Below are 26,534 nucleotides of genomic sequence, written 5' to 3' on the forward strand. Positions count from 1 at the left end.
ATATAAAAATTGATTTTATATAAATTATATATTTATTTCAATATTCAGTACATCCAAAATATATTTTCTCTACTTTCTCCTTTTCATCCTCCCTCCTTTCATCTTCCTTTTCTTTATAGCTTTTCTCTTTCCCTTTTCTCTCTTCTCCTTTCTCTTCCCTTTCTTTTCCTTCTCCTTTCTTTTAATCAATACCTTTGGGTTTTAAATCACACTCATTTCTGGATGTCTCATGCCCTTCCACTGCCCCCATTTCCCTTGAAAAGTACACACACAAAGACATACACACAAAACCCCTCAATTAGCCACAATTGTTCCACAACCAATCTCCCTATTTTTTCCCCTATCCTCCATTACCTAAGAAGAAAAAGTGATGCATTTCTTCTTGGCCCAAAAATTACACAGTGTTCATTTTGTTTTATTATTTACATTAGTATCTCATGTATATATGTTTTTTTTTCCCTTTGTTCTGATTAGATTGCTCTGTGTCAGTTTTTCTCACATTTTTCATTTCTTTAGAGATGTGGAGGAAGATTAGACAGAGACCTGATCTCAAAGCATCAGGAGGCAGTAGGTTGTGGCTCTAAAACATTCTTTACTCTGTGCAGGTCATTTTAACTCCCAATGTTCTAGGTAATTAAAAGTTATGGAAAGGTTTCCTACTTGTAATGGTAGAGGAAGTTTCTTGTATTCAGTATTCACTACATCAGTGAAACCATAGGTGTAATGCCATTACCCAATCTTATTGTTATTTTTTTCTTAAAATGCACCATAGTCAGGTATCTTTTCTTCAATCATTGGTGTAACCCCCATGTTTCCAGGTATATGTTACCACAAACAAAAAATACTGCTTTGAGTATTTTGGCATGTATGAGACATTTTTGTCTGTATCTTAGCTTCTTAGACATGTGTCCAGCAATGTGATTTTTAGGTTAAACATATTGACATTTTATGATTTATTGCATCATTCCAGATTAGAAATATTTGGCTCATTTTACAGCTCCATCAATAGATTATTAATTTGCTCAGTTTTACTATTTCTGTCTTCTCCTTTCAAGATTGTGAGTTTGTAGGATGTGATAGGAATCCTCGTGATTGTTTAATTTGTCTTATTATTAATGATTAAGAGAAATATAAAAATATGGTGGTTGTAAAATTCTTTGAGAAACTGTTGGTTTATATCTATTGGCCATTATATTTAGAGAATGGCATTTGTGTTGATTTTCTGTTCTCTAGTATATCAGTATCTAGTATATATCTAGTATCTAGTATAGCTAGTATATATAGTTTTTAGCAGAGGCAGTTGATAACAAAGATTAATACTTAATTGACAGGTTTGGTTATCCTGTCTTTTTTAAGCTCTAATTTTATTTAATGGAAATTTTCTATTTTTTCATATTACCTTTCATGATTACCTCTGTCCCTTGTTGGGTTAACAAATATTACTCTATGTAGAGTTGTGAAATCTCCTTCCATTTTACTCTAATTTTTATATTTAAAATTTCTAAAGGTGTGAACTTAATATTTATGTCACTCTGCTTTTGTAAAATTTACTTGTCATTTCAAGAAAAAAATAGAGAAGGAACCATTCCTGTCTCTGTTAATCTTAATTATACCCTCATTTTCCACCCCATTCCTTATCCTTACACATATTCATTAATTTATCTTTACCTACATTGACGCATAGAGTCTGCAGCCATAAAGGAATTATGCAGTACTCCTCATCAGTTGTTAAAAGGCACAACTCAAAACACTGTAATATTGGCAGATTTGGCAATGCTGCATTTTTAAAAAATGTGATATGATGAATTGGAGCAAATTCTCTAGTATATCACAGTCCTCTATAGAGTCAGGGAAGACAAATCTCTGTTGAATGCTGTTTGGTGTCAACTGGGATAAAGACATCCGACCACTTGGTACAGAACTGAATGACCAATTTATTAAAAATGACTCCTGACTGGATGGCAGGTGATCATATTATGATCTTTGGCAATCTTTGCCTCTCCCACAAGCTGTGACATTCTTTTCCCAGAGCTGAACAGCATTAAACAAGGGCAGAAGAAGTGTTTTACTATCTTTGGGAACATCAAAGAGAATCAGAGAAATTGTTTTCATTTTGATCCTTAAAATCAGATACACTGGACAAAGAAGAGGAAAATACATCAGGTTCACTAGGAGTTGGCTTTTGGGAAATGAGATTTTTATCCATGGAACCAAATGATCATTAGAAGCAGCAGCAATTAGAACAATGGAATTCCACTTTATTATTGCCGACTTCTGGATCGATGAAGTATACTTGACTCTAACACATTAGGCAGAAATAAAAGAAAATGCCATTGATATGGATAAATATGAGGGAAAAGACTGTAAACAAACTAACCATTTGGTTTCTTTACTAAGTACAATTTAATCTTGATAAGGGGATGGAGAAGGGGCTACCGATTCAGAAATATTAGTGTTTCATTTTACAGAATACATATGTACCAGAAAAGTAAAAGAAAGAATTATAAGGAAGGAGTAAAATTCTTTCTTTTGACATTCTGTTCTCCAGTGGACTTTTGTGCTTAGGGCCAACAGTTTATATGTTGAGTTACCTTAAATTGGATAGTTCTGGAAATTATATCCTTACTTCTGAACCCAAGAAGAAACACTTAGGATGCCCTTTCTAATAAAGTTTTGTAAAGCAGAATTATGAGGGCCAGAATGACCTTCTTTTGGCTCAGTGGCTCAAGGGAGTCTTTTCTGGCATTTGAACACTACTCTTACAATCAAAAGTTCAGCAAAGGGGAGGGATAAACTGTACTTCCTTGGGGATTCAGTTGTGCTTTAGCCCTTCAAACCAGTTGGAAGTCTGAACTGGAACTACTCAGGTTAATAGCACCAGTGATATACCTTAAAATTGGTATCTCTGATAGCTATTATCAATAAAAGATGCAATTAAAAGAAGAGCAAATAGCTATTCTTCACAGGGAAGTGGGATTGTGTATGTGTTATATGTACTTTAATATTTATAGATTTCTCAACAATTTTTTATCTTGATGTCATTTTCATGGTATTCATATCTTCCATGAACCTATGAGTATCTGATATCACAGCATTAGGGTGACCCTTAATAAGATTCCATAATACTCCTCTTCCATGCAATTTTACATAAATTTGATATTCCTATAAAAAAGAAATATGTTTATTTAGGGGGGAAAGTATATTTGACACAGGAATCTAAAATGAGAGATGTGATTTGTACACTTCAGTAAGTATGTTTTGATGCTTTATTCTTGTGGAATGTTATTTAATATGTTAAGAATTTATGTTTGCAATAGCCCTGTTTTACATTTTTGGAAATATTTTGCTGGTTACATATTTTGGTGGCAACCGGTCTATAATTTTGTAGGTAAATCTTAGGATTTGCTGAAACTCAGGAAGATAAAGTGATTTACTCACTGTCACATATATATTAAGTATCAGATTTGAACTCAGACTTCATCTATGTCAGATTCCCAATTATTCAACTAAAGATAGTGGAGAACAATTAAGGGCTAACTTCTCTCCCTTGAATTCTTCATATGTTGTGATCTAGAAAAACTTAAGGGTCTTTCCCCTCCTCCTCCTCCCTCCATAATCAGGCTTTCTCTTTCAACAGTCGTTTGCATCTTAATGATCGAATGTAATGGGCTGAGGCTTGAGTGATGCACTGAGGTCCCAAGCACATGAGGCTAAATAGTAATTGGACCATACTGTATTAATATATAAGCTTGGAGAAAGAATGGCTCCCGCCCACTCTTTGTGCAAGTCCTGATGTGTTGTATAGGAAATGACGATTTTGGTGGGTGGAGGCAGGGGAGTGGAAGAGGAAAGCTTATATATTAATAGAGTATGGTCCAATTACTATTTAGCCTCATGTGCTTGGGACCTCAGTGCATCAACTCAAGCCTCAGCCCATTACAATAGAACTTCAGAGATATGAATATAATTCCAAAAATGATATTTTTGGTAGAATTACCCATAATTCTCATTAAAATACATTTAAATGATTAATTACCAAACAATATACTTAAATTATTGTTTATTAATAATTGTATCATGTACTTAAATTATTGATTTATTAATAATTAAATTGCACCTTTAATTAATGCTAATTAAAATTATTTTTAAAAATTCATTTTATTTTGACTGACAACTATCAAATAGTCAATCTGCTGTGCTATGTGTAGATACAGGCTAATTGAGAATTATTCCTCTTATTAAAGTATAGAATTCCTTCAGTAGAAGACCTCATCACTATTATTAATATCTGGACAATAGTAATATCATATGAATTAGCTTTTCAACAATTATATCCCAGTTTTCACTTACAGGAAAAACTGTGCCTTGTATCTGAACTGTGATTTACAGTGTTTTAATGTCAAAATACTTTATTTGTCAATGCTAGGGCAAAAGTTTTAGAAAAGTGAGTTTTTCAAATAACTCAAGAGTGTCCTTTTTATATGCCTAAACTTTAAAAAAAATTTTTTTATTTTTAGTAGGAATATTTAATATATATGCATATATATTTGTACACATATATGTATATTTATGTTTGTCTATATGTGTTTAAACAGTTCCTTGTCTTATTAAATAGGAGGGATATTATGAGCACATAAAGTGATTACTTAGGATCATCATTAAAAACACATTAGAAGAAATGGATTGGTGTTTTATCTTCCTGTGATTATTCCATTGGTGCCTTCAGGGATTGTGGAAGTGGGTGGGACAGTCTCCCTTCCATATTTTTGATTCTTCTCTTGCTATCCACTATCATTTCTTGGCTTTTTTTCCTCAATATTTAGCAACTCATTCTTTCTCTAGGAAGAATTGTAATTTGACCTGAGAAACCTCCAACCTATTTGGCCAGTTCACTAATCTAAATTCTATACATAATTGTAAGACAAAATTTTGGTGTGACTGGTTGAGATTCTCCTACAGAACACAATCTTTGTTTTTTGACAGCTATTTTTCTACCACTGGATTGTGTATGTCATTCCTCTATGTGTGTGTATATGTAAGAACTTGATTCTTTTTGATTTTCATTGTTGAGTTTTAAATGAAATTTTATGAATTTGATCAATAGGTAAGTATGTTGTTATATGTAATCTTAACAAACTTTTGGTAAAGCTGAATTTGGATAAAGTTTATGTTCTTCTCTGTTCCATATATCTACACACACACACACACACACAATCATCCACCAAAATTGTATTCCAATACCTCACTCTCAGGTCAGATTAGATTGGAAAGGCTTTAAGCATGTGCTCCATTATTAACCTGAATTCAGAAAAACTCATCTCCTCATGGTTGGGCACCGGGGAGTGAATTTTTTTTCCATCACATCTCAGTGATTCTGAAGATCAAAGTTTAATGTATAGAATACTTTCAGATCTGTATTTGAGGAGGGAGGACCCTCACTGATTAAATTATGGAGCCTTGAAAGTATTAAAGAATTGAAGAAGTCTGTGTATCTGTTATCTTTAATTCATTAAGATAATGAACAAAACATGCAGCATTATTATGAAACACAAAAAAGTCTACAGTGTGCTATAATGACAGTTTTATTCAGAGCAAGACAAATAGTGTGAAGTGTTTTTCATTTCAGTTGCAAATCCACACACCTAATTACTGTTGTGTGAATAATTTGAGAGTGCCTAGGAAGACTTACTAATAGCTATCACTGAGTAGTAATCTGTCAAGGTATAATGCAGTATAATATGTTTTTACACAACAATAGTGAGGCTCTCATTAATTATTACCACCTATAATTGGTTGATATGAACATTTGTTTTAAAACTTAGAAATCATATATAACAAAATAACCTTTTAAAATATCTCCAAGGAAGATCTATATGCAGAGGCTGTTGCTTTAATGTTAATGTTTCATTAATTAATTTCTTATTGGTTTTATTTTTAATAGATGACAAAATATTCAAATTGAATAAGATGATTTTTAAAAATGCTTCCCTAAATCAAGCATTATGTTTGTTGCATAGATAGGTATGTGGTACATTGTGGAAATACTTTGTAATCTTTATAAAAGAACACACATATAAAAATGAAACATAAGAAATCTAGCCTTTGGATCTTTAAAATTATAGGGGTCCAAGTTATGTTTTTTCTTTTTCAGGCTTATGCTATAGGCCAAACAAAGCTATATGTTAACATTATCAATTAGTATCTACTTATCCAAGTTTTTTGTTTTTTGTTTTTTTTTTCCTGAGGTAATTGGGGTTAAGTGACTTGCCCAGGGTCACACAGCTACGAAGTGTTAAGTGTCTGAGGCCAAATTTGGACTCAGGTCCTCCTGACTTCAGGGCTGGTGCTCTATCCACTGCACCACCTAGCTGCCCCAACTTCTCTGGCTTTAAAGACATAATATTTTTATTTCAGGATCATGCTGTTTAACCATGTTTTGGGGAAAAAAATAACTATTTCTTTTACTCTATGAATTTTAATCTCACTTGCAAGGATTTGTGAACTTGTATGAGGAAAATGTTTCTTGTATAAATCTATGTATTTAATTTTGTATGTATTGAAAAAAAATTATGCTGAGAAAAGGGGTTCACAGGATTCGAAAGGGGTCCATGACACTAAAAAGGTTGTTTCACTCTAGATTGTTTTCCTTTTTCATTCTTCTTTTCTTAGTTTTAAGATTTGAAAATGCTTGAAAATAAAAAAGAAAGTTTGAAAGTATGCATCAATGGATGAGTAATATCACTTTCTCTAAATGAAAATCTAGTATAGAAAGGTATTTTTTTTTTAAACAGGAAAATGATAAGCTGAGATAAGCATGTGATTCATTGTGAAAACAGTTTGTAATATTTATAAAAGAACATTATTATATATATAAAAATGAAGAGTAAAAAAATCTAACCTTACTAGATTTTGAAGGGAATTGAGAAGAATGAGAAGGAAAATTATGAATATAAACATTGCTTAATGACATATAATTTATAGGGGATAGAAGCCAGTGAACAAAGAAATGTTACAGTGGTTTAAATATTAGATTTACTTTTAGAATACAGAGACTGGAGTAGATTTTAGACTTTTCATAGGTTATTATTTTTTGGTAATATACTGGGTGGAGGAAGAGAATTTACTGAAAGTGACTGTATTTTTTAGGTTGGTAATAAAGGTGCTTGAGATGATAGAGGACATGATATTGAAAGTTTTTAAAATATAGTTAGAACCTTGAAGTAATAATTATTCTTCTAATGGCAGTATTAGAGGGATTGGAGGAAATATAAAGGTAGCAAAAGTGGAACTTTATGTAGTTCTTGAGGAGTTTGACTCCAAAGCCAAATGTGATCTGAATATGTTCTTTATATAGCAGAACAAAGACTATAGCTTCTGTGCTAAGTGTTTGCTCTTTTTGGTGTGTAGCAGGGAAAAGAACAGATGGTATACTCTGGAAAGAGTGACAAATTATAGTCAGAGGATCTGAGTTCAAATTTAGCTCTTTCACATATCATGTGTATAACTGCGTAAGAAAACAACCCTCTTTGGCCTTATATTTATACAAATATAAAATCTGGAAAAAGGAAAAGACTTGTAGATCAATCTACAAGGTTTTGTTGTTGTTCTTCAGTCGTTTTGGTTATATCTGGCTCTTCATGACCCTATTTGACAATTTCTTGGCAAAAATACTGAAATGATTTGCCATTTCTTTCTCCAGCTCGTTTTGCAGTTGATAAAACTGAGGCAAACAATTAATTGTCTTGCCCAGGGTCACATAGCTAATAAGTGTTTGCAATCTGAGTTGGACTTAGATCTTCCTGACTTCAAGCCTGATACTACCTGACTGCTCCTAGTTTTAAATAAATCATCTTAAAAATGTTAATAGAGGGGCAGTTAGGTGGCACAGTGGGTAGAGCACCAGCCCTGAAGTCAAAGAGGACCTGAGTTCAAATCTGATGGCAGATACTTAACACTTCCTAGCTGTGTGTGACCCTGGGCAAGTCACTTAACCCCAATTGCCTAAGCAAAATAATAATAATAATAAATTAAAGAATCTGTTGCTTTTAAATGAAACTGGCTTATCTAATTCCTCTATGAAGAAGTCTCTTATAGATCCTGATTAAGAAACAATATTAAAAAGCTTCCATTAGAAAATCTCTTAATAAGGTAGATCTATTGTACCAGTTAAATAATTCTATGAAGATGTTCAACACAAAAAGAGCCCACAATGAATAGTGTCAACTCTGATGTAGTTGCTTAATAATTATAAAAAGAAAAGGTCATTTGTTTTCTGCTCTACTGGGGAGAAAAAAAAAAGATTGTAGTTTATTTTTTGTTTCTTTTTCTTAAGTTTACAATTGGAGGTAAGGGACTTTGCTCATGGAGAGCAGTTATTGTGTTGATTGCTTTTCATGTGCTATCTTTGATGATATGAAGTGGTCATATAAAGAAGCACATTCCACTTCTGCCCTTCTTGCTTTGGAAGGGTGTAAAGTATGGCATATGTTAGACTTTTTCCATATGTTAGTTTTATTAAACTGGTTTTTAAAATTTTATTATGGGAAAGAGGGAGAATATATTAGAGAATGAATGAAAATTAAGTGAAACAAATAAAAAACATGCATTTAGGAATTAACAAAAATCCTAATATTTGTAGTAAATTTTCTTTAAAAATCATGTTGTGGATAGACTTTAAATGCAAATTATCTATGTTGCCAAAGACCCAGTTTTTAAAGGCGTTTCTTCTTTATAGAAGTACATACAGTACAACCAGTACTGGTTAATTACAGTGAATTTTCCATAAATATTGGTTGATAATTTTTGAAGAAGAGTGGAATGGGGACTCACTTTAAACTTGTGATTTCAGTGGATACTGGAACTAGGTTTTTAGGTTTTAATTTATAGTTATAGTCTTAGAATTGTCAGAAATATTGAAGGGTTAAATGACCAGCTAGAATTTGTCAGGGACAGGACTTGAATCCTGGTCTTCCTTACTTTAGGTGTTGCTCTCTATTATGTTGTGATACCTTTTGACATATTGATTAATGTATTCTTTATAAGATTGTAGGATCAAATTTTTAAAGGTGGTAGAGAACCCTAAAGGTAATCTAGTCAAAATTCTTAATTTTTCATATGAGGAAACAGACTTTATTAAAGTGAAGTGACTGTCCATACTTACACAGCTAGTAAATATCAGTGGCAGTCCTTGAACAACCTATATTTTCTTGGCTTTGAATCTGGCCCTCTTTTCACCACATTATGTTGCTTTCTTATGCTTCCTCACCCCACCTTGTCACAAGACCTCCATATAATACTTTGTGTTGTTTCTTATGCATATGTGTTTCATACTAATAGATTGTAAACACCAGAAGAACAGGCATTCTTTTTGATCTAAAGTTTATATTTTACTCATTGCCTAACATATTTACACACTTAGGATTTTTGTTTGTTTTTGTTTGTGTTTGTGTTTGTGTTTATGTCTGTGTATTTTTGCCTAGGAAATTGTTAAGAAATGTTTCTGATGATATGTATGCTGATTATTTTTTGGGATTTATAATTTACCATTTCTAATTCTACTTGATATTTAGGAATGGACTTATGATTTGATTGGCATAGGGCACTGTGAGATGTTGGAAAACTCCTAGTAATATTGATCAACACCTTCTAAGTCCATAGACTTTGTTTTGTAAAGTATTAATAAAGAACTGACTTGCCTAGCTTCACGCAGTTATTATATGTCAAAGGCAGAACTTGAAGTTAGGCCTTTTTGGACCTGAAGCTGGCTAATTATCCATGACATTGTGCTGTCTTACTGCTTTGTATATTACAAGTGTTTAATAGCTATTAAGTTGAGTTAAAAATTGACCATTTGGGTAACCTGCTCAAAAGTTACTGTGGACCTCAAATATGGAAAAACTCCTTTTGCTACTCTTATTTCACATCAGTCGGCCTGGATTTCAGCTACTCATTAGAATAAATATTTATTCCACTAGAGAGCACATTGTCTGGCTAGCCTCGAATTTATGGTGAAATGTAACGGTGAATTGTGCTCTGTGGTCCAAAATGCCAAATGATAGACACAGTGGCCCAGAGGTTTCCAGCACAGGGTAAAATTAAACTGCTTAAGACCAATGCAAGGAATTGTTGGCCGTATTTTCACAGTGGCCAGTTTTGTTAGAACCAAACTTGGAGAGAGCTTGAAATCACTTATCTCAGATGTTTGAGCTCATAACAACAAAGCCTCTGAAAAACACATAACTGATCTTGTAATAAGCTCCAGCTGAGTTTACAAGCTCTGAGCTTTTCTGAAAGCCTGTTTAACTTAATGAGGGTTTTCATATTTCAAAGCTCACACACCTTCACATAAAAACAGATGATTATGACCAAATGAGGGAATGTTGTTCCATGTATGTTTTCCCCCCAATATGTTTTCCCTCTTGGTTGTCACGGATTGTTCCTGTACACTTTTCACCTTCTAGACAGCATTTTAAAATAGAATTTTTGAATGTCTAATGTGTATGGTTTCTATTCAAATTGAATGCTATGTTATATGAATAGGGAGATTGAGATGCTCTCTTTCACTTGTTAACAGTCAAAGGGATATACATATGTTTGTTCTGTCCCCCAAAGAAGGTGTTTAATCTGAAAATTAAAAAAAAAATTAAACATCCCTCTTAGATTTTGCTACCATGACAACTGTCCAGTAATTGAGACTGGGCTGTCATGGTGACCTCTGTGGCCTTTTCTGCATCATTCTAAAACTCTTTTCTAAAGGGCCAATTAAGTACAAGATGGATCCTTATTAATGGATAGCAAAAAGCTTTGTCTCTAAAACAATAAGATGAGCTTGTCAAGCGGTATCAGCTATACATTTTTTAAATGATAGCCTGCCATTCATGAACTGGATATATAATCTTAATCAACATTGATGCCCCTTTTTTCTCTTCATTCTTCAATTTTGTGTTTTAGGAAATTTTTTATATCACACATGAGATCTTTGTATTACTTTGCTTGCTTCTATTGTTTTTCAGAATGCTTATCTGACTCATCACTGGAAAGGAATTAGCTATAATTAGGTTGCAAGAAGTTCATAACCTTAATTAAACAATAAAATATTGATTACATTATACCCTATGGTCTTTAAATGAGACACACATTTCTTATAAGAAAGTATAGCATAAAGATATTAGAGATGCCAGACCACAGTAAGAGGCCCACAAGATTCTGATGACTTGCATCATAGAACAAAGTTTAGAACTGTTTTTTCAAAACCAACCTAAGGGAAAATGAGGCATTAAGAAAACGGTCACTCTCTAACTTCTTATATCTCCTTTCCTTCCCTTATTCCTAACATGGTCTCTTTCTCTACTTCATTAAGGGGTTTATAAAAAAACATTTTATTTTAAAACTACAATTTGCTTTACAAAATAAAACGATTTATTTTCTCACCTAACCCAAATTCCCCCTCAATCTCTTTCCCCTTCAGAGTTTATTTTTACTTGGATTTCTCTTCCTATTGGTGATTTGTAGCGTTTTTCATATGGCAGCTAATAGTTTGCCATCCTTCTTTTAAGAACTGTTTATTCATGTTCTTTGATCACTTCTCTTTGGGAAATTGCTTTTGATGCTATATATTTGTTTGTGTTTATATAGTTTTAATCATATGCCTGTCTTTTGTCTATCCTCTATTCAATAAATTCCATTAACTTTCAAATGATCAAATATTAAACCCTCATTTTGGTTTTGAAAGCCTTTTCTTTATATCTGATTCTCCTCTATTTTTTGATCAAGTGGTATTGGCTTCCTTCATCTTCCTTGCCCAAGACATTCTGTATCTCAAATCTGAGCCTTTTTCCTACCTGTCCCACATACCATCCAGATCTTTTTTCCCTCTCCACCTCCTGACTTCTTTCACATCTCAGCTAAAGTCCCATTAAATTTTTTCTACACTTCTTTAATACTAGTTCTTTCCTTGTGAGGTAGCTCCAATTTATCCTGTTTATATCTTGTTTGTACATAATTTTTTACATGCTGTCTCTCATGGTTTCCTTTGGAACAGATAATGGATTTTTTTTTTTTTAACTTTCTGTCTACCAGTAATTTGCACATAGTAGTTACTTAACAAACACTTGTTGACTTCATTTGACCCAAAATAATAATACAAAGAATAAATAAAAATAAATACAAAATATTAAATAAAAAGAGGTTTGGAAAGGAAGGCATTTGGATTTGGGGGAACCAGGAAATGTTTCATGCAAAAGATGGTTCTTATCCTGTATCTTGAAAGAAGACAGGAATTCCATTTAAGTAAGTGCTTGAAGAGGAATTGCATTTCAGGCATGTGGGATGGATAGTTCAAAGGAATGGTGATGGGAGATGAAGAAACACAGAAACAGCAGTTTGGTTGAATCACAGAATATAGTAGGAGGGAACTTTTGTACAATGAACCTTGAGAGGTAGACGAAGGAAGATTGTGGATGGCTTCAAAAGTTACAGAGGGTTTTATATTTTATTCTACCAGCAATAGTAAACCATTGGACTATTGAGGAAAAGAGTGACATAGTTAGTTTTGAATTTAAAGAACTTCATTTTGGGAGCAGTGTGAAAGATGAATTTGAATGAAGTTTGAAGCAGGGAAACCAATTAAAAAGCTATTGCAATAATTTAGGCTAAAGGTCAGAGGAGCCATTAAGTAAGGTGGTATCTGTGTAATTAGAAAGAAATCATCAGATGTGAGAGATGTCAAAGTTAGAAATGTCAAAAATTGGCAATTGAGTTTGAGTGTCTCTGGGACATCTTGTTAGAAATGTCCAGGAAGCAGGTAGTGATTGTGAGACTGAAACTGAAGGGTAAAGATGAAGCTAAATATATAAATCTATTAGTCATTTGGTGTAGAAGGATTTTAAAGCCCAAAACTGATGAATTGATCTCTTGAGAGAAGAATAAAAATAAGGAACCCAGGTCACAGCCTTGGTAATACTTATAGGTAGAGAGTGAAGAAAATCACATAGGAGGAGAATGAGAAGATGATAGTGTCCCCAAATAGTATCCCCCTAACCTTTCCTTCCTCCCTCTCACCTCTAACTAAACTTGACTTAGCTATGAAAATTTTAATTAATTCCTCCAAATATTCTACAAGAAATTAAAGATCATATGTACTGCATCATTGCATGGAGCTTTGGGCATGTGAAATAGCCCTCAGTTTAGAATATGTTTGTAAGCAGCAGTTTTTGCATATTTATTATGTCCCACTATAAGACCTTATAAGAAGTATTCTTCTTGGGAAATTAGTCAAATTCTCATTTGTGGATTTTGTAGGTGATATGGTGGAGGTCAATGGAAAATATGATGAAGTGAATCTGTAAAATACATGAATAAGAGGGTAAGGGAATATAGAATAGAGAAGAAAAGGACTTTTCTGTAAGGGTAGGAAATGAGATGACTAGAGGAGAAGCCTGGAATCAAAGGAGAAACAAAAGACTTTCTGTGAATCACATATTTTTCTTCTGGAATTTCAGCTTCAACTTACTATATAATTGTAGTTTTCATAAAATTAAATGTGAAATAATAATAATAATAATAACCCCAAAACTAACATAAATGAACCAGGTCTTTCATGAAAAGAACTGCATGAACCATACATTGTTCTCTGGGGGAGTCAGAGATTAGCAGCATAAGACTATCCTTACTTTTCCTTTCCACTATATAATGTTTTTATTGGAGAGGTTTCAAAAAAAAAAAAAACTACATTTTTTTTTGGCACATTGGAAGCACTGACATCATTTCAGCTGCAATGTTTATTTTAAGGAGACAGAATTTCTTACGTAAAGTTTAGAGTTTGTTTTTAGGTATTTGTTGCCACAGAGGCTTCAAGAACAAGATAATTTCATGTATTTATTACTCTCTCATTTTGATTCATGCTTATAGCAGTTTTTGAGCCTAAATACAAGAATATTTTTGGGGGGAGAGAAGAAAGGGAAACTTCCAGTAATGTTCCTTTTGGGGGATATGGGTTGTGGATTCTGTTGTTGTATTTTGGGTACTGTACCTATGATTTTCTATAGAGAAACTCAAACAACGTTATCCCTTTATAAGTGTGACTGTCCAGGGTCACATATAAAAGAGGTTTTGGGGGAAGATTTGAACACTGGACTTATATATTCTGAGGTTGACTCTGTGACCCATAATTTCCTCTTATTAGATTTAACTTGAAGAAAAATTATGAAGATGTTCATAAATTGAACATCTAGAAGATAGATGGTATGATCATAAGTGTGATGAACTTGGAGTCAGGAATACCTCACTTAGAATCTTATTTCATATATTTACTAGCTATATTATCTTAGGCAAAAACCTAATTTGGCTTCAGCTGCTTCATTTTTTCCCTCTAGCTCTCTTTCTATGTTCCAGTGATGATCTTGAGTAGCCATCTTCAGTGTCTATGAAAATGAAATGCTTTTTCTGTTTTCTCCAATTCATTCATTCATTGCCTATTAAGCTCAATTTGTGAATATGGCACTGTGGATATCAAGATGTATATTATATACTTCTTGCTAATTATCTAATAGGGAGGAAATATATATATATATATATGCACAATAATTATAATAACTGACATAATGTTTAAAATTATATATATAATCACATTTGACTTTTACCAAAACTTGTCAGATATATACTAGGTATTGTAAAATTTCTATTTTATAGTTAAAGAATGAGCGGTTCAGAGGGGTTTAAGTGAGTTGCATATAGTCACAGAGACAATAAGTGATAAAAACAACATATAAACCATAGTTCCTGTTTCCTAAACTCATTTTTTCCATTAAGCCGCAAACTATTGATTGTAATAGAAGGGAAAATGTGATAAATTCAAAGAGAAGTTTTAATTAATGTACTATCAGAAACTTAAAGAGGGAAAGGTCACTTTTGGCTGGGAATTGTTAAGGAAAGTTTTGTGGAAGGATTGGTATTTGAATGAGGAATTAAGAAAAGTTTATAGATTTCAATGACAGAAAATAAAGGGGTAAGATAAAGGGGTATTATCATAGGGGACGGAATGAACAGAAGTATGTGTATAAGAAAGGGCAGGATGAGAATAGAGGTGAGGGATGGAAAATTAGTCTTGTGTGTCTAGAATATAGAATGCATGAAAAGGGGAATAGTATGAGATGAGACTGAAAAATTATGTTGGAGCTTCAGGAACTTGTCTACTGAGATCAAGATTTTCTACCTCCTTACTAAGTACAAGGAAATCCCTAAAGATTTTGAGTGGAAGAGTAATATCATCAGAGTAGTAATAAGACACCAACAATGTGATGGATGTATTCGAGAGAGAATAGAAAGGAAGTAGAACATTTGAAAGAGGTTTGGTAATGCAGGGAAGGCAGTGAGAACTTGTGATAGATTGATTGCAGTGGTTGCAAGGATAGATCACGAGAGACACAGCACAGATAGTATCTGTAGGAGTTGGCAACTGGTGGATTGGCTGTGTGAGATAAGAGAAAGAGAAAAGTCAAAAAAGACATGAGTATTTTGAGTGAGTGTCTGAAGACCACTACTTATTCCTACTTACTACAAGATACTGTATCATGTGGAATGAGTGACAATGGTTAAGAGGTAGAGCATTGTATTTCCATGCTTCATAATTTCTTTAAGAAATGAATTATTGGCTCCATCATTAGCCAGTGTTGCCTCTATCCATATGCTGGGAGTTCACAAAGAGGAGTTTACTGTAGCTAATCCAAGCATCAGCATCTCCTAAGCTTGACTATGTCCATTTCCTCTATAGAAGGGCTTCTTGTGATCCTTCTGATAGTCTGATTAAGTTTATAGTCTTCTGAGAATAATATGTTATATATACATAAAATTTCAAAGGAAACAAGTTATGTTGAACATATATATATATATATATATATATATGTATGTATGTATGTGTGAAAAAATGTTTAAAGTTTATGGGTCCTAGATTAAGAACGCCTAACCTATAGCAAATATCTGGACTAATTTATCTTGGGTCTCAAAATTTCTTCCTTTAGGGGCTCACATACACACTTGTTTGCTATATGGCCTCTATAATTGAATTTGCTTTATGTTATAGGAAAATGTACTCTCTATAGTCTATAGGAATTAATTTTGTGACAAGTCAGTAATTTTGTGTCACAGACAATTGAAGCCACTAGTAGATGCCAGCACAGGGAGGAAATATTTTTAAGTCTTACCAAGGGTGCCCTAATGCCTTGTTGTTCTAGCTTTGATAAATTAACCAAGAGCATCTGATTGCTACTTGGCTTTGCTTTTTAGATGAAGGTCTTTGGATATATACATTACTTAATACCAGAGGAGTCATTGTGCTTGGGGACAGCCCATGCCAAGTGTACCAAGTATAATGGTACTTATAGAACATCTGATCTGTACCTCACATACAGCAGATGGGCAAATGGTGGGCAACATTTATCCTCTTGGAGAAACTGGACAATTATTGTGATGGTGGGTACATGTACCCTCCAGCATCATAAAATCATAGTCTTAGTCTTCCATTTATAAGTGAACTCAGGACATCTGATCCAATCCTCACATTTTGCAGATGATCAGCCAGAAATATTGTGACTTGATTACTTGTTATACTTTTCCAAAAAGTGAAAGTAATCAGGAATGAGTATTGGAGGCAATTGGGTGCACTCATTCTTGAGTCAAAAAGACCTGAATTTAAATCTAACCTTAGGACACTTACTAACTGTGGGATCCTCGGCAAGTGACTATTCTGTTTGTCTCAGTTTCCTCAATTGTAAAATGATAACAGCTCCTACATAAACTATTCACCTTCATTTCTCTGAAGACTTATTTCCATTATTTTATGATTCTCTTAGATCCACCTGTTATATCCTTGACAGATTAATTTAGACTCTATATAGACAAATTCAGTGCCATAGGCCATAGTAATTCACAAGAAGTTTGATTTCTTTGGTTTAGCTTTAATTTTATATGTATATATATTTATATATATCTACCTATATATGTATGCCCCATTGTATATCCTTATCAGTTCATGAGTGGATTATTGCAATCATATTTGTCCTCTCTGTTTCCAGTTTCTTCACTCTCCAATCTGTCATCCACATAGCTGCCAAAATAATTTTTCTAAATCTTAAGTCTGTCTGGGCCACTTCCTTGTTCCAGAACTTCCAAGTTCTCTCTGTTGCTTCTAGGATAAAATGCAAACCTTTTTTCCCTTTGACATTTGAAGTCTTTCACAGTCTTGTGCCAGATGATCCCAGTTTGATTACTATTCCCCTCTTTTGTGTAATATATGATTCAGTTAAACTGACCTTGCTGTTCCCCAAACTTTACATTCTGTCTCTTGATTCATGCATTTGCATAGGCTCTCTCCTATTTTACCTTATTTCAGTAGGGCTGTATTAGTAGTTCTCCTCTAGTCCTTTGTAACCACCTCTTAGAGCTTAGCCCATATGCTACCTCCAAAAGGAATCCTTTTTTGATGTCTTCCTCTTTATTTCCTTATTGCTTTGCATATGATAGGTGCTTGCTAAATCAGTGAATGATGGTTGACTTGGATTGACTGACTAAATTTCTTCTGATTAGAAGTCATACCAAAAAATACTTGAATACTATTCTATACTTCTCTCTGGGAGGCAGAGTGATTTAGTGGATAAAGATCTGGATTCAAGTTCGTGAAATATGCTGGCCTTATGACCCTGATTTATCTTTTAAAATCTTAGATCCCTAAACAGATTCTAAGTTGTAAATTGCATAACACTTGGCAATCTGGGAGCAGCTAGATGGCACAATGGATGGAGCACTGGTCCTGGAGCCAGGAGAATTTGAGTTCAAAGACACTTAACACTTACCAGCTGGTGACCCTAGACAAGTCATTTAACCCAGTTGCCTCTGCAAAACAAAACAAAAAACTACTTAGCAATCTGAATTGCTAGAATCATTCTTCACCATGAACCCTATATCAATGAAATCACCTGACTGCTAACAGTTATAGATAATTACCCTAGAAATATTAGCTCTTATACCTCTGAGAGAAGTTGTGTTATTTTAGATTGATACAGATATGGTTCAAATAATGGCTACCAGTAATTCTCTGTTTTACTGAATATAGACCAAGAGGAAATGACCTTCAACTTCACTAAAGGATATAAGATTAGATATAAGAGAATTTTCTGACAGTAAGTACTTAAGAACTAGAATGGATGGGGAAACTATGCTCTAGACTTCTTAAAAGCAGGAGTATGCATCAAAAAAACAAAAAAAAAACAAAAAACAAAACTATTAGTACATTTCTAGCTCTGACTTTTTCTCCTCATCCGAGTTAGTTTCAAGCCCTTTAAACCTTTTTCATAAATTTTATTTGCACCCTAATCAAGTTGAAGTCAACAAGCATTTAGAAAGTGCTAAATATGCTGTACTTTGGATCAAGCTCTGGGGTTACAAAAAAAAAAAAAAAAAAAAAAAGATGAAAACAATGTCCTTACCCTTAGAAAGAACCCTAATGAGATAGACAACATAAAAACAATGATTTACATGGAAATTAGGGATAATCTTAGAGGCAAAGGCATTTAGCAGCTGGAAGGGCCAGGAAAAGCCTCCGGTAGAAGGTGGGATTTGAGATAAGCCACATAGAAGTCAAGGAAGCTAAAGGAAGAAGGGGGTGGGAGAGGCACCAGTGGACTGCCAGTGGGAAGTGTAGCCTTGATGAGGTCAGAATAGTTAATTCCTAGTTTGAAATAAACATGTGACAAATTCACAATAGCCATTCTCTTTGCAAAAAGGTAGGTACATTTAGGAGAAAAGGTTACAAACAAAATGAAGTAAAATAGATACCATAAGTGGCAAATATGAAATAGATTTGGGAGAGCAGTAGTTAGCAAGGAAAGAAGTTCAGAAGAATTCATTAAAGGAATATGCCCAAAGCTGAATTATGCCATTCACTAGCAGCCTAAATCCCATACAGGATTGTAGTGGACTAAGTAGAATTAGCTATATTAAAGAGAAAGACATCATTAAAGGGAAGACAGGGAGGAGGGAGAGAGAGTACCTTATAATGGGCTTAGTTTGAAAAGGACTTAGCAAAGATCTTCATCATGAGCAGATCTTTTATAGAGGAGGTCCAGGGAAGGACTAGAAAAGAATTTGGTAGCTCTAAAGGGAGGAATCAAGGAGAAATCAGATGGAATGCACCTGGAAGACCAAGTCCCAGACTTAGTAAGATATGCTAAACAAAATCTCAAAGGATATTTAAAGATGTCCAGAGATTTGAGGGATAGACAATGGAGATTTTCATAATCACTCTACACAGATTGTATAGTATGGGACTTAGTTATACTTCATAATAGTAGATTGAGTTTCTTCCTGCCTAGGGAAAAAGAGTAAGCTTAAAGTCCATATTAGTATCATGTGAAGAAAAAAAAAAGTCTGTGTTGCTAAATTGTTGATTAAGTGGAGGGTAATAGTGTATAAGAATACTGGGAAAGTAGAAAGGAATCAAGTTATGCAGATCTAATGAACAGCTAATTTACACAGCTAATTTTAAAGTTCAGAACATGGCGTCAAGAAGACTTGAATTTGAATCACATCTCAGACACTTTACTGTAAAACCCTACATAAGTAAATTCTGTCAGTCTTAATTTCCTCATCTATAAAATGGGGCTAATAATTGCACCTACCTGACAGGATTGTTCTTTGCATCAAATGAGATAATAAAGAGAAAGTTCTTTGCAAACCTCACAGTGCTCTATAAATGCTATCAGATAGTTGATAAATACTAAACAGAGGAATTTATATTTAATCTTTGAGGTAATGAGGAACGGTTAAATCTGCTGAGCAAGGAAATGGCATTGTCAGAACTGCACTTTAGAAAAATCATTTTAGCACCTGAATGGGGCATGGATTGTAGTAAGGAGAAGCTTGAGGCAGGAAAATTAATCAAAGGCAATATTGTAATTGTTTATGTGCTAAATATTGAGGACTTGAACTAAGGAGTGGCCATATGAGTGGAGACAAAAGAACATATATAAGAGGTCATGAAGAAAAAAAAAAGCTTTAGTAAAAAAGTAGATAATGAGGGTTAAATAAAGCATTTATTATATGCAGACCATTATTAGGTGTCTGGGCTTTTTTAAAATTTAAATATTTAACTTTAGTTCTCCTGGGATTGTGTTTTTGTTGTTCAATTGTTTCCTTCTATCCAACTCTTCTCCATCCTATTTGGGATCTTATTTGAAAAAGATACTAGAGTGATAGGGCATCTAGATGGCACAGTGCATAGAGCATTGACCCTAAATTCAGAAAGATCTGATTTCAAATCGAATTTCGGACATTTCCCAACTGTGTAACCCTGGACAAGTCACTTAACCCCAACTGCCTTAAGCAGAAAAAAAAGAAAAAAAGATACCGGAGTGGTTTACCATTTCCTTCTTCAACTTATTTTACAGATGAGGAAACTGAGGCAAAGTTAAATGACTTGCCTAGGGTCACACAGTCAGAGTATGTTTGAGGCCATATTTGAACTCAATAAGAGAATTTTTATCCAATACTCCAGATACTGTGCCACTAGCTGTTCCATGAGATACTACTACCTTATATTTGTACTCTGATATCAATTTGGCTAATATATATATACATATAAATACAATAACATAAAGTTTTAATGTCATTTGTGCTTACAGTTTCCTGAATGCGGTTTCTATGGAATGTATGATAAGATCTTGCTTTTTCGTCATGACCCTTCCTCTGAAAACATTCTTCAACTGGTAAAGACAGCCAGCGACATCCAAGAAGGAGATCTCATTGAAGTTGTCTTATCAGGTAAACTATTTTCTCTTTAGTTATGGTCATACTTCATAATTGAGATTTTATTAGATTTTATGTTCTGAGAGTTTGTTTTCTAACATCCCCGAAACTATTTCTTCTTCTTTTTTTTTAAATGCATGAATGAAAAAAAAGTTAAAGCAAGTTGTTAAGCATTTTCTATGTTCCACGAACTTTATAAAACATTGGAGATACAAATACAAAAATGAGACGTGGTCCAAATAGTTTCTAAAGATCCTACTTATTTAAGAAATTCTAGTATTTGATAAGAATTAGAAGTTGATTTCCAACTTTTTAAAAGATGAATACTATGTGAAATAGTGTATTAGAGTGTATTGGGCTCAAACCCAGGAGTAAAATCACAAGTTCCATTTACGTTATGAGCAAAAATAAATTAATTTTAAAATATTTTAAAGGAAAAATACATTTACTACATCAAAATATGAATAGGAATAGCACTTCTCTGGTTATGAAAGTAACTGGCATCTGTATAAAACCTAGAAGATGTTATTGTCACATACCAGCTAGATATTTTGAGAACCAGAAAATCTAAACAAGGGATGTCATTTTCTTATCATGATCAAGTAGCAAAAGAACCAAATGTAGATTAAAAAGACAGTAGATTGCCATGTTCCAGAACAAGACCATCTTACAGGTTAGCAATGAAAAAAGAATGAATTACACCTGTGATAGAGAGAAATCAATCAAGTATTTTTCATTTATTAGTTACTTAGTATGTGCCAGGCACTATACTTAAGCACTGGAAATAAAAAGGCAAAAAAACACTTATGCTATCAGTTTATATTTTAATATCTATAAATAGGAACATACAATGTATATACATAGTAAAGTGGAGGTCACTTTAGGGGGAAGGCTCTTGGAGCTGTGAAGAATAGAAAAACAGAAAGTAGTGTTTAAGTCTAAAAGGAAGTCACAGATTCAGTGAGACAGAGGTGAAGATAGAGAATATTTCTGCCCTAGAGGACTGCCACAAAAAAGTACATAGAGATAGAAGATTATCTTGTTCTAGGAATAGCAATTAAGCCAGGATAACTGGCTCATAGAAAGTATGGTTGGGAGTAAGGTACAAAAAGACTGGAAAAATCAGAAAAGACTAGATTATAAAGAGTTTTAAATGCAAAACAAAGGACTTTTGATCCTGCAGATAATAGAATAGTACTTGAGATTACTGAGTTGGATTGGGTTGGGAAGAGGATCTGACCAAGGTCAATTTATTAGATGGTATAAAACTTATATCAAGAATGTATCTGCCATCTTTTTATAATGAGTATAAGAAATGGTCATTAAATCTGCCTAAAAGATACAGAGAAAAGCCTGTGTCTGTGCGAGGAAAAATTTTAGGAGACAACAGCACCTGAACTGTGGAGCTTTATAACAGTAGTATCAGCCATTTGCTGATAACAATTCCTAAAAAGGATTTTTACTAAAAAATAGAGCAATCATTTAAACAACTGAGTTCCCCTCCTCAACTTATGTTTTTCCATATGTCTAATAGAAATTTTATTTTAAAAATTAAAATATTAGCTAATGCTATCTTATGTATTTATAACTACATATCTTAGTATGTTTCTCTCTGCTCCTTCTTCTAAAGTCATCACTTATAAGAAATAATAAAAATAAAGATACAGCAAAACCCACATATCAACAATAAAGTCTAATATTATATGCAGTGGTCCTTATCCCATCCTTGTCCATCTATTCAAAGAAGTTGAGAGAAAGTACCTTTTTGATATTTTTTGAGGGGCCTCCCTTGGGTCATTCTAATATCAATGATCACTTTAAATTGCTTTGTTGTTGTTATTCTTATTATTTACACTGTTGTAGTTATTCTGTATATTGTTTTTTCTACTATGCTTATTTTACTAGAGTCAGTTCTGTAACCTGTCCTCTACTTCTCTGAATTCATTATATTTTTCTTATAACAGTGCTACTCTGTTACATTCTTGTACTTCAACTTGTATACCATCCTTCAAAAGATGGTCATATATTTTGTTTCCATTTTTTCCACTATTACAAAAGGTACTATTATGAATATTTTCCTTTTGAAGGAGGAATTTTTTGCCATTAGCCTCTTTGATTTATATAGGTAGCAGTGGGAATCTGAGTAAAAGGGCATGAGGTTTTAGCCACTTCATTATTATAATTTCACATTGCTTTCCAGAATATATGGATCAATTAATAGTTGCCAGTAGGATAGACATTTTCTTATCTTTCTACAATCCCACTGGAAAATATTTCTAAAGAAAATTGATGCCTTTTAAGGACAGTGACTAATCTTAAATAATTTTAACATTAATTCCTATTAAAAAATTCCAGATTACATTCTTTTAGGAAATTAATGCCATTTGTTACATTTTCTATGCATAGAAAATGCATTTTTCTGATCATGAAAAAGATTTTGTTGTCCTATGCATGTTTTTCTTGATTTAAATTCAGGTCTTCCTGACTCTAGAAACAGTATTCTTTCCATTGTACTTCCTTAGCTGTGTTTAATATGTACCACAAAGAAACATCTCAGATCTCTCAATTTTGGCCTTCTTGGACACAGCTGTTTCAGGGTGAGAAAAGAAAGTAAAGTGTTTTTGGTGTTTTATTAGATATATGTATTAAGTATTTATATTGCCATTATTGTTTTGTTATTTCACTTTTCATATGATTATGCAATTAGATTATGTTTCTTGAGTTTAGGGATCTGTTTTCTTTGCTATATTACTCCAAAATCCCTTTGTAAATCAATAAACCTGAAATATTTATTGATTCACTTTTAAAGAGTTGGCTACTATTTAATTGAATAGAGAATAATGAATGGTGTCAAAAACAGGGCATTTCTCAAAATGAACCTTTTCCAGCTTTGATTATTCTATTAAACTCTAGTGCAATGCTGTTTGCTAAGCAAATTAGCAAATCACTTAACATTGTTTGCCTCAGTTTTCTCATCTGTAAAATGAATTAGAAAAAGAAATAGCAAACCACTCAAGTATCTTTGCCAAGAAAACCTTCAAGTGAAGAGTCATACATGATTGAAACAACTCAACAAAAACAAGCATTGTAGACTAGACCCTGAGAAATAGTTCCTACCTTTTAGACAGGATAAATAAATTCCAGGATACCTTAAATGAGGGTAATGCAAGAAATGCTTATAATTTCTGGACCTCTTGCTTATTTAAATCTGTCCCACTCCTCTAAAGCAAACTTTAGACAAACTTACTGTTACTTTCCATAACTTTAGTAGGACATTTTATTACTAATATGTATGTGACTTTCATTTGTTTCCAAATTTTCCATTATTTCCATTATTTTCCATTATTATTTGGCCAGGGACAGGGCTGTTTTAATATCACTTGTGAGCTAGAGCATTTTCTCATAGGGTTATAGCAATATTTACCTGTCAGCAAATATATAAAGATTCACTTTCAGTAATGGCAGATGCTCTTTCTCTTAAGCAGGAATCAGGAGCTTTTCTCTCTTTTTTTAATTCCCTTGAGAAATTTGACGTTTTTTTCAGTCTATTTATTTACAGTTAAAAAAATAGGAATTTGGCGGCTAAACTAGCCTTTCCAGGTTGGTTTTCTATTTTCATTTTTGTTTCTGTTTTCCAAAGTTAAAAAAAAAAAAAGATAGAAGTCTGATGAAAGAGACATCCAGAAAGCCAGAAAAGAATTGCTCATACACTTGAGGGTTTGGATTTATGGAAAGGTCAAAATACACATAGGTTTTTTTTTTTGTTTGTTTGTTTTGTTATTTTTAGTATTGAAATGTTAATGTTTTATTTGATTATTGAAGCTTTAATATTTAAAATAACATTATTGCCTTTATTGTGCAGTGAATGGGAAATAGAAATAAAAGCTGTTCCTCCACTAGGGAGGCCAATTTTAGATGTAACTCAGGGTAGCAAAATAGGGAGAGAATTAGGTGACACAATGAATAGAGCACCGGATCTGAAGTCAATCTGAGTTTAAAATCTGGTCTCAGACACTTCCTAGCTGTTTGATCCTAGGCCAGTCATTTAACCCTGTTTGCATCAATTTCCTCATTTGTAAAATGAGCTGGAGAAGGAAATGGTAAACCACTGCAGTATTTTTGCCAAGAAAACCTCAAATGGGGTCACAGAGTCAAGCATGAGTGAAATACCTGAGTGACAAAAAACAAATGGGCAGTATGAAATTTACCTGAGATGCAGATAAGATTGGGGGGTGGAGGGGATTTCAGCACCTTTCTATTTACCACAGCTTCACCAGCTGGGAGCAATATGGATAAAGTGTTGGACCTACAGTCAGGAAAATCTGAATTCAAATCTAGCCACAGAGTCTTACTGGCAAAATGATCTTGCACAGATCACTTAACTGCTGCCTCAGTTTCCTCAGCAGTAGAATGGAAATAATAACAGTACCTATCTCACTGGGTTGTTATAAGATAATGCTTGTAAAACACTGAGCACAGTGCCTGACACATAGAGAATGCTATATAACTGCTTATTCCCTCTTTTTCTTCTCACATTTTGGGAGAAATTGAGATAGTATAAAAATAAAATGTATTAATAAAAAAGTTAATGCTCAGTAATAATCTTTTTATCTTTCTTCATGTGTAGTCCAGTATTTTGCATAGAGGACCACTGGATCATAGATTTAAAATTGAAAGGGAATTTAGAGATCATTTAATCCAACCTCCTTATGTTCCATATGAGAGAGATCCAGTGAGGAAAATAACTTGTGAAATAATACATAATTAGTAAATTGCAGAGCCCAGACTCAGACTTAAATTCTCTACAGCTTTGTTACTGCATCTACTGTCTCGTAGTGTTGGTTGTAGTAGTAGGGATAGTAGTGGTAGTGGTAGAAGTAGTAGTAGGAGCAGGAGTTAGGAGGAAGAGTAGTAGTAGTAGGTCTTATAATAGTAGTAGGTAGTAATAGTGGTAACAGTGATAGTAATAGTAATAATACTAGTAGTAGTAGTAACAGTAGTAGGTAGTAATAATGGTAACAATGATAGTAATAGTAATAATAGTAGTAGAGGTAGTAGTAATAGTAGTAGGTAGTAATAGTGGTAACAATGATAGCAATAGTAATAATACTAGTAGTGGTAGTAGTAGTAGTAGTAATAGTGGTAACAGTGATAGTAGTAGTAGCGATGAGAGGAGGAAAAGGAGGAAGAAGAGGAGGAGGAGAGGTAGCAGCTAATATTTTATATGGTATCTTTCTATATACCAGGCATTAAATATCATCTCATTTGTTTCTATCACTGCCCAAGAAATTAGTATTGTTCTATGTATTGCATTTTAGAATTAAGGGAATTTAGGCAAGCACAAGTTAAGTCACTTGCCCAGTGCCACATAGCTAGTACTAATTAATATTTATAATAGTGTTTGCATTATATGCCAGAAATTGTGCTAAGCAATTTAGAAATATTTCATTTGATCATATTTGATCCTCACAAAAACCATGGGAAGGGGATGCTATTTCTAACCCTATTTTATAGATGGGAAAAATGAAGTAAACAAATGTTAAATGATTGTTCCCAAGAGCACACAGCCAGTAAGTGTCAGAGTTTAGATAGGAACACAAATTTTCCTGCCTTCCAGTTCAGTGTTTTATCCACTGTACCTCCCTATTCCTTGGTAAATGCTTGATGAGTAAGTGAATGAATGAATGTATGAACAGGTAAGCCATGGCAAATCAAAAAAGAGAAAAAAGTTTTATATT

At 33.4% G+C, this 26,534-nt stretch overlaps 1 protein-coding gene across 6 annotated transcripts in view; it reads left to right on the forward strand.

The window, feature by feature from the left end:
- PRKD1 (protein kinase D1) overlaps positions 1-26,534 on the forward strand; it is a 407,876-nt gene that overhangs the window by 178,994 nt on the left and 202,348 nt on the right. For 5 of the 6 annotated variants that reach the window (XM_051977312.1, XM_051977314.1, XM_051977313.1 and 2 more), the window contains one exon: positions 20,673-20,811. In XM_051977312.1, coding sequence (XP_051833272.1) covers positions 20,673-20,811 — 139 coding nt within the window. Of the gene's footprint in view, positions 1-16,609; positions 18,174-20,672; positions 20,812-26,534 lie in introns of those variants that run through there. The other variant, XM_051977317.1, reaches the window with a different exon arrangement.

The sequence above is a fragment of the Antechinus flavipes genome, chromosome 2, assembly GCF_016432865.1.
Source record: "Antechinus flavipes isolate AdamAnt ecotype Samford, QLD, Australia chromosome 2, AdamAnt_v2, whole genome shotgun sequence".
Lineage (NCBI taxonomy): Eukaryota > Metazoa > Chordata > Mammalia > Dasyuromorphia > Dasyuridae > Antechinus > Antechinus flavipes.